This window comes from Oryzias melastigma, linkage group LG10 (genome assembly GCF_002922805.2).
Source record: "Oryzias melastigma strain HK-1 linkage group LG10, ASM292280v2, whole genome shotgun sequence".
Classification (NCBI taxonomy): domain Eukaryota; kingdom Metazoa; phylum Chordata; class Actinopteri; order Beloniformes; family Adrianichthyidae; genus Oryzias; species Oryzias melastigma.
The window spans coordinates 26387254-26397198 of record NC_050521.1 but is presented as its reverse complement, the minus strand read 5'-3'; the positions used below and the strand labels follow the sequence as shown (position 1 = coordinate 26397198).

Here is a 9945-nt window from a genome sequence, read left to right as displayed (position 1 = left end):
TTTTGCCTCTTTTTAAAATCTAGTTTTCTTAACCTGTTTTTTTCTAAATTTCAGCAAAGTTGAAGCCGATCTCTGAGTCTCAGCTGTGGATTTAAAAGTAATTATTAACTCTATTATCCATAGTCATACAGTAACCTTAAACAACTGCAAAGCATGATGGGTGATGACTAACGTGTGTCATGTTAAATGTCTTCAGAAGCTGCTTTGTGTTCTCCTGAGGGGAACAGTCGTCTGGATTGGATCTCTACAGCAGAAACTCACCTCACTGCAGTGACTGAGCAGCTGGTGAACAGCGCCACCTCCTGCTGACAGTCAGCATCACAGCAGCAGTTGCTGTCGCACACGTCGGCGAGCTCGTCACAGGGACACAGGCTGTCGACTGAAGTCAGAAAGTCAGAATTTTCACAACACAAAAGGGTGAAAAAACACCCAGAACAGCAGATTGAAGCCTCAAGTGTTGGTATTTTTCATAAAAGCTGATTTTTAATTTCTGATAACGTGATAAAAATGATTAAAGTGGCCATCACTGGCTGAGCGGCTGCTACACACCATGTACTCCTCCCTCTGCAACCATGGTCAGAGCTGCACAAACTCACAGAAAAACACTTTTTTTATTATGCTGTTGGTTTTATCTCCATAGCAACCATTTTCTTTTTTGTCCGCCAGGTGATGACGAACAGGTCTGTGTCTTTTTTAGAAGAATCGGTAAAAGTACATCTTTAGATTTCGGTAGCAACAGAGGTTTTTTATTAACTGCGTCCACATTCATAGTAACTTCATATTGTATGTTATATCGCTACGCTCAATTTGAGCTAACTATTCATGCAATTATGTTTTCACAATGTTCTGGTAATTAATATGGGAGCAACAGGGGGAACGACACTTTTGTGAGATTGGCTCGCTGATGCCGTTTACAATCTATAAACTTTATGATCAACATTTCTTCCCTAAGTAGCTTCTCAATTATGCTTGAGGAGTTAGGAGGCAATGGATAGAAATCCCTCGGAGGAGTTTCAACCTGTAGATTCTTTTTTCTGGCAAATTGAAGATGATGGCCTCCTCAAGAGGTCAAAGATCAACGACACTTCAGGTCACAGACTCTATATCAATGGTTGTGAATGATCCTGGTGATGTATGTGTACATTTTTTTCTGTCTTCACTATGTATAAAATTCATTTTCACCAGGTAGCAATTAAGTGTAAATTTTAAGTTTTTGAGTCAATTTTTTGCTAAAACGCGCAGTAAATAAAAATAATTGCAAAAACAATCTGGTCCTTCAGTCCAAATAATAATGATGTAAATTGTGATGTGCTGATGTTTATTTGTTTTGAGTAAATAATTATTCAAAAGGAAAACAAATCGCAATCTGTTAAATCAAATAATTTAAGGTTTAAAAAAGTAAATAGATTTTTAATTTCAACAAAACACTCGGTGTTGCGTTCAGGGACACTCACCAGCGGTCACCGGCGTGGGAAGGCGGCCGGAGACAGGCAGGGGCTCGGCGGGCAGAGGCGGCAGCTCCGTACCGCTGGAGCTCCGGGTTGTTGAGCTAAACACCGTCGGCTCCGTAGATGCAACAAAAGTCGTTTCAGATGTAAAGTTCAAGTCCTCCCACGCTGTCGAGTTAAAATAATTACTCGTTGAATTTTCTTTTGAATTTACAGAAACAATCAAAAGGAAAAAACAGAAATAATCCAACAAGAAGAACAGAAGCGCCGCCATACTTGTTTTGTATCGTTGCTATGGTTGTTCGTCTTCTTCGGCTGTTCGTTTCTTCTCGTGTGTTTTCGGTTTGTACAGGCTGTCACCTACTGGTCACTTGGGTAATTGCAGGTGCCTGAAACCAATGCAACTTTCCTCATACATGCATTAATACATTCTAAACAAGTTAATAAAACAAGTAATTTTCATTAATTTGAAATACTTAAATCATTAAATACACAACATTAAATAATAAGTTAAAGAAACTTCAAAGCAACATGTTGAAGTCAGTGTTTAAAAAAAGGAAATCAACAAAAAATAGTGTCAATTTCAGAAACAACAAACTTATTTTGACTTGATTATAACTTGAGGGCACACACATTTTTGGATCATCTCATTTAGTGTTAAAAAACACTCTGGTGGATGATCAGACTTTTTTAAACCTGTAAACGTAGAGATGTATAGGTTAATTTAACATCATTTTTATGAAAAAAAAAATCATTATTCATGTGTGTTAATCATTATTTCCTAAAATAAAAATGCAAATTTTCTTCTCTAATTATAGATCAGATTATGTTGTTTATAGTACTTTAATTATTATGAAGTAAAAACGAACAAACTCGTTGTTTTGGGGCATTTATAATTAAAAATCCATTACATTGATGACGTGTTTGCAGCATAACTTGCAAACTTAAAAAAGAAAGCTAATTATTAATGATATCAATGATAATATTCACGTCAGTAAAGATTAGTTGCAAAATTATATATATAAAAAATCAATAAAAAAAAATTCTCTGAACTCAGACTGGGAGATTGATTGAATCTTTCTCCACCACTAGATGGCGACAAAAGATCATGAAAAAAATAGTTTCCAGAATGTAAAGAAGATTTTCTGAGCTTTTATGCTACAATGAATTGAATCTAACATTTCAGAGGAAATAATGACAACAAATTATAACATTGGGGGTAAATATTAGATTTAGGTTCCTGTTTAGAGTTTATCTTGAAGGAGCGTTTTTAAACCCTCAGATGCCTTTAAAGGCCAGAAATGAGGACTCCTGATTGGACTATTTTAGAGCATTTCCAGAGTCTGCAGGGTCACATTTCTGAGCCCACATGGAGATGAATGAAGAGCCTTTCCAGCTGAAGTCCTGCTGCAAAACAATCACATATTATTACATCATAATGTGTTTTATATAGTTTGCCAAGAAAAAAGATAAAAAATCAAGTTAAAATCTGAATCTGTTAAAAAAACAAAGTGACTCAATGATAATAACACATTCACTTTATTCATAGTTTAAATCAAATCAAAGATTTGAAGTGGATTAAAAATGAAGGTTTATTTTTGTCCTCAGCAGTAGAGGCACTTTTTAAATGATGATCCTTCAGCACCACATTCTGGTGAATGGGGTTGTGCGTCTCCAGGATCCCGCCGTGTGCGACCTGGGTCCCCGCTCTCCCGCTCTCGGCGAGCACAGGCTTTATTTTATGGTGACGGCGATCTCGTCCACCTGCAGGGAGCAGATCTTATCCGCGGGCTTGTTGAACAGCAGCATAGCAGAGGCTGACCCCGGCTCTCCTCGCTGCAGGTTCCTGACCTCTCCCGTTCCTCCAGCGTCTACTAACCTCAGATCTGTTCACTCATGTAGTCCGTTATTTCATTCTGACGGTCTTAAAGGCTGGTTTCAGCGCCTGGCTCCTGAACACAGGTCAGCAGAAGGTTGAGGTGTGAGAACTAAGAGGAAGGAAGTCTAATTAGAGCATTAATTAGGAGGAACGGCTTATTGAATAAATCCTTTGGTCATTAGGGGGGAACACAAAACAGATCCTCCTTCACTGAGACCTTACAGAGAGGACTGTTTAAATGCACAAAACGACAAAATTATTTATTGTTTTAGTTAAAAATAAAACACAATGAACCAAAATGTCTTTTATTTTGAAAACCAGTGTTTAGGACCATTTCTGGATGCAAGTTCACACACTTTAACCTCTTTTGGAGCCAGAGGTGCATCTAGAGATGTCGGGGTCCAGGGCAAACGGGTGGATGGAGCCTCCCAGATTCACTTTACTCTTGTTCAATCTAAACATGGAAATCAAACTTTTTATTTTTCAAAGTAATAAAAACTAAACTCCATGTTGGACGAACAAATTCACTTTTTTTCCCCTGAAAACATGTGAAAACTGGAGGTCAGTAAACTCTCTTCCTGTTTGGTTTTGGTTGAACGTAACGACAATTACTAAAGTAAATCAATAAACATATTAAAAACATGAAGTAAAAAATGTTAAATTCCAAAAGTATGAGCAACAAATATCGTCGGTTGTTATATTTTGTGTTAAAACCACAGTTTACATTTTTTTGTTTATTGTTTTCAGAGAAGCAAATAAAAGTACCAATGGCATAATTAATGAAGTAAAAGTGCCAAAAATAATACGTTTCCCCTTTCATTGTGTTTGTAATTGTGGTAAATAATTAAGTAAACAAAAAAAGAAAAATAAAGTGGGCGACTTAAGAGAAACTGCTGTCTTATTTATCAAATTTGTCCCACGTATGTTGACGTAAACATTGATTTTTTTTTTAACCACGTGACTCTTTTAGGGTAAATACAGCTTCACCTACAGAAAAATAGAATTTTTAACCTCATAAATAAGAATTTAACACATTTAAATTGAAATAACACTTTCAATTTATAAAACCTGAACCTGTTTTATTTGATTCAAACATTTCAAACCTTGTTTTTAGACAAGAAAATAACTGACCAGGTTTGAAGTTGGTTTAACTTCTTTGTCCAGAGTTTTACAAGCTTTTCTCAAAATCAGAATTCCAAATTTTTAATAAGGAAATTGTTATTAAAAGTAGTCAACATTCTTTTTCCTGATTTTTACAAGACAAAAACTTCATTTAAGATTTAAAAAATCTTCGCTTTCGCTGTTATTTTTGGTTCAAATATAAGGATAATATTTTAAAATTCAATAAATGTCAACAAGTTAGATTGAGATTCAATGTCAGAACCGCAAATTTGGATTTTTTTCCCCTATTTATAGGATACCTTTTAAAAAAAAATTATTTTCTGGCCTCAAAGATGTTTTATTTTCTATTTTTCAATAAAAAAAAATCTGATTGCTACAGTTTGCCACATCAGCTGTTGTGTTTGTTTACATGTAGTTCGACAGTCTGTTTGTTGTCTCTTGGATGTTCCTGTGTTCATTCTGGGGTTCTGGTATTTGTAAAACCAAATACATCATTGAAAGATGTCACAATAACATGAATTTTCACAGCTCGATTAAATGATACGAACCGTCTAACATGAAGCAGAAGACGGTTGCTTCAACGAAGTGCATTAATTTGTGATAATGCATTCTTCGTCGGGCATTATCCCACTTATCTAATTCAGTTTTATTTATATAGCTAAAAATCACAATACAGTTGTCTCAACGGCTGAGCCAGAGGAGAGGTCCACTGCCAACACTGTAAAAATCAATGGATCAATTAACAAAAGTTCAGTAATTTGTAACATTCAAAACATTAGTTTTTATTAAATAACATTTTTAAGTTGAGTAAACCCTCAACTTACAGTTTGAATTTGATGAAAACTAATAGTTTTAAATGCAACAAATTGCAGAACTTTTGTTTATTGATCCAATGTTTCACTTTTAATAGTGAAGAACGGAAGCACAGATGAGCCTTATGGAATCACTCTCACTCTCCTGGAGAGGAACAACACATGAATCACACTGCACCAAACAGAGGAACAATAGACAATAAAGAATATATAACATGGTTACTTACAAAAGATATATTTTTAGTACTTTATTCCTGTTATTCGTTAGTTTAGATGTCTTAAAAACAAAACCAGACTATTTAATACGTGGTGTGGCATGTTGTCATGGTAACATGACAACATACCAACGTTAACCTCAACTTGACCTACAAACAATGTGCTCGACTTGACCTTGAGATGACCTCTTACCGCTTGTTTTTGTCCAGATGATGAAGAAAAGTTTGTTTTGAAGAAGTGATGCAGAACATTTGGGATGTGTGACCAGAACTTCTTTTTTCAGGTGTGAATAAACACCCAGCAGCCAATCAGAATCGAGTATTTATCCGGACCTTTGTGTAAAGATTGTGTATAAATTTAAAATTCCGGCATGAACTGTTTTGGTGATAAAAAAGGTGGAGTGAAGGGAAAGATGTTTTCACTTTTGGCAGGTGTGGACAAAGGGGCGGAGCTACGGGCGGGTAAGCCCCACAATTTTTGAAGCAATGTTAGTATAATTATTGACAAACTTCACCTTATTAAGCATTGCAAAAATAAAAATTAAAAAGTAAAATACATTTTAGCCCCTCTGTATAATATGGTTTAGCTCCGCCCCTAAGTGGACATAACTTTACTGGTATGAATGTGACTGTAGTGTATCATGTTCCGGCGCGGCGGAGCGCCACCTCTGCTCCTCTAATCCTCTCAGCCGCCACATCTCTGTGTCTCTGCCTCAACTATCTGTCCGCTATCGCTCCATCTGTCATCAGGTCATCGTCCTGCAAACGTCCTCCTCTCTGCCTCCGCTGATATCTCCGTCCTTCACAAGAACATATCAAAACCCTCTCCTGTATCCGTGTGAACTGTACATAAAACCTCTGAGTCCTAAAGAAAACTGAAACCTCTTCTGACCACTTTAATGAAAAAAATATGAGTTGACAGGAACACAAATATTACCCCTCCACCTTCAGCTTCACCTGATAGCATCAAGTTATCTGCTTCCCAAATTAAAACAGCTGCCCTTCACTGACTCCTACCTGTGCGGCGTGCACGTGTGTGTGGAGGTCACCGCCTGCCGCCACATTGTCTTCTAACAAAGAGCAGCAGAGCGGCTGTTAATCAGCGCATTTTATGACGAGACCTTTACAGAACGATAACCACTGGATTGTGCAGCAAAGACAAACAGGAGGAAAGCTTTGTTTGGTTTCAGGTTACAGCCTCACCGAGCGGTTTCCATCGCTGCCATGAAGGAACGTGAACGAATGAAGAAGAATCGTCTGCATTTACTCCTAAAACAGGGAAATCTTTTTCACAAAAACTTCTATCACATTCAGATCTGGTCTGTTCAGGTTCAAACCTGCATTTGGAATCAGTTTGTTTCTACAAAAATAAACTAAAGAAAACAACTACGAACAGTATCCAGGAAGTACATAGAAATTTAACTGATCTCAAGACGGGAAATTTCAAATTTAGCTATAGGATAAATAAAAAAGTAAAAGAAGACAAAGACATACAATGAAATCACATGTAAAGGATTCCATTCTAATCACAAATAGACATATTTGAACTTTTACATACAGTACATTGAATCCATTAGTTTGTCTAAAAGAGTTTGATATTTTGCTCAAAAGAGAGTTGGAGGAAACACATTTATATAATATTTTACCATCTCTATTGAGTTACGAAATTGGACAACATATATATATATATATATATATATATATATATATATATATATATATATATATATATATATATATATATATATATATATATATATATATATTTAAATATATATATATATATATATATATATAAATATATATATATATATTTAAAGGCATTATATACAGTGCACGGCATTCTGTACACCTGACTGCCATCGTCTACATTCATGATTCTTTTAAAAAACCCAGCATGAAATCTTAAAGATTCTGCCAATACTTTCCCATCGTCCTAGTTACAGGTGTGTTTGTGACCTCAGGTTTAATGTGAAAATGACTTCTAAACTACTAACATTTCTGTCATGTTAACCACAAAAAACACCTGATTAATACATTAAATACGACAGATCCTCAAGTTCAAACTAATCTGAGCTCTGTAATAATATGTAACTAAACATTTTAATATACATACATACTACTTTTTGACTACTTTACTATAGATACTATACATTTTTACACAGTTGTTATAAAGTAAAAAAAAACAAAAATACCTAAACATCATGAAGCTAAACAGCAGCTTCATGATGTTTAGCCATTACTTCTACTAAACCCAGTGACCTCTTGAGGAACCTCAACATTCGGGTTAGCTTTACATTCAGGAACTGAACATGAGGGTTTTCCTGGATTTAATGGTCATCATGCCACCAATAGACCCGCCCTCAAATGTCAGATCAAATCAAATTAAATCAAATAGAATCAAATCAAATAGAATCAAATCAAATCAAATTGATTTCAATTGAATCTAATTACATCAAACAAAACCAACTCAAATCAAATAAAACCAAACCAAATAAAATCAACCCAAATCAATGAAAATAAAAACAAATCAAATCAAACTAAACCAAATTACATAAATCCAAATCAAACGTCATTACACCAAGTCAAACTTTACCAATAACAATCAAACCAAACCTAACCTAATTAAATAAATCAAATCAAATCAAATCAAATCAAATCAATTTAAATCAAACCAAACCAAAGCAAACCAAACAAGATCAAATTGAATCAAACCAAACCAAATTAAATCAAATAAAATTAAATCAAATCATTATTTATACAGTATTTTTCATACATAGTTACACAAAGTGCTGTAGACCAAATATAAATATCTAAAACAGAAATCAATTTAAGAAGTGTAGGCTTTTGTTCTAAAATATAAATAAAAATGTTAAAATTTGTTTATATGAAAAATTCACACTGAAACACTTTATTTATAAGTAGCTAGTTTAGTGCTGCTGCAGAGAGTGACCATAAATATTACATTTCCTTCAGTCAATCCCAGGAAGTAGTCGGTGACCAGAGAAAACCAAAATGTAAATCTTTGATATGAAGTTTGTACAAAATGAACACAAATAATTGGATTTCTGTCGGTCACAATGCATAAAAGGAGTCAGTTTGAAGTCCAGTCATTTAACTTTACCGGGACATTTTTTCGCCAAATGCTCATAATTAAAAGAAAATTAATAAGTTCCATAGAATACTTAGATTTGTACACCTAATTAAGCATTAAATGAGGCTATCCACATGACGGGCTCTCGCCATAACTTAATTTCTTTTGTTAAAATTAACTTCTAGAGTTTACTGAAGCTGCCTCCCTTAAATCAGAAAACTGTCTGTGAATATTCATTGGGAATGACCCAAAGACAATCTGTGCGGTATTGATCTTCATATCAATCAGATCGGCAGTGGCCGAACTTCACCATCAACGCTTCTATTGAATGAAAGGACAACCCAAAGTTTATAAAAGTCTGCGCATTCAAATGTGAATTATCCATCACAGAAAGACCTTGGCTTTGCCAGATTTTATCCCAGTTATTACTGCAAATAAAAAAATATAAAAAGCGGGGCCCTGATTTATCCCCGGCTCCGCCGCGTGCAGAGCTCAGCTCATTTCAATCACAAACGGCAGCATCTTGATTTACGCCGGCCACTGTTTAATAGAGCTACCCACGGTCAAATTTAAACTAGCCCGATTAATCAACTAAACATTCAATACGCTCCATTCAGCGGGGCCAGCCCAAAGCACGCCGTGCTTCTCAATATGAATTTTCCGGGAGATTTCTCCATCGATCGACACGAAGATGATTTGTGAGATACATTGTGTGCAGATCAATAGGTGGCCAGTCAATAGCTCATAGGAAGAAATTAACTGTGGTGACGTGAAGGCCAGAAAGTCAAGTTTGCTTGTGGTCTAGTGTCAAGATGAAGATGTAGTCCTCACCGCAGGAAACCAGCAGAAGGAGGGTGGTCGGTGACTTTTACCGCCGTCGGGCCAACAGCTCCGTAAACGGCTGGATTTTAGGGCCGATCGGCTTCACCGCTTCTGCTGGGAAGGAAAACCTGTTTCTCTTTGGCGTTCGGCTGTGAGGAACCGGCGAGGTTAGAGGAGTGTCAAAGACAAGCGGATGATGAATGGCGTTAGTTTAGTCCGTCATTACTGGCTGCTGTTTTACGCAGGGGTCAACTCTAATGGAGGAGAAGCGGATTTTGATGGTTTTAAGCTCCAACTAAAGGTCTGCGGTCGACGTTTGGAGAATTGTGCTCCAAAATTACACAGTTGGAAGAAGATGATAAATATTTTCAGTGTCTTGAACATAGAAAGTCACAGATCTGTGTGTTACTAAAACCAAACATATAAATGTAAAAGTTTTATTTTATACTACTGCATTTTCTGGAGTATAAGTTGCAGTTTTTTTTCATAGTTAACCCGGAGGTGCGACTTATACTCAGGAGCGACTTATCTGTGGTTTTTTTTTTTTTTTTTT

At 35.8% G+C, this 9945-nt stretch overlaps 1 protein-coding gene and 1 long non-coding RNA gene across 3 annotated transcripts in view; both read right to left on the bottom strand.

Moving 5' to 3' along the window:
• Window positions 1-1953, bottom strand: part of LOC112137885 (tectonic-1) — a 7414-nt gene extending 5461 nt beyond the window's left edge. The window contains exons 1-2 of one of the 2 annotated variants that reach the window (XM_024260419.2): window positions 1455-1953; window positions 262-379 (exon numbers count right to left, since the gene is read on the bottom strand). In XM_024260419.2, coding sequence (XP_024116187.1) covers window positions 262-379; window positions 1455-1722 — 386 coding nt within the window. In that variant the 5' untranslated portion in view covers window positions 1723-1953. The remainder of the gene's footprint in view (window positions 1-261; window positions 380-1454) is intronic. The other variant, XM_024260418.2, reaches the window with a different exon arrangement.
• Window positions 1954-5409: 3456 nt separating this feature from the next.
• On the bottom strand, window positions 5410-6942 carry LOC112137906. The gene is made up of 3 exons (XR_004948565.1): window positions 6680-6942; window positions 6494-6546; window positions 5410-6276 (listed from the first exon to the last, which is right to left on the bottom strand). It is a non-coding gene; the product is annotated as an uncharacterized LOC112137906 (long non-coding RNA).
• Window positions 6943-9945: the final 3003 nt, after the last annotated feature.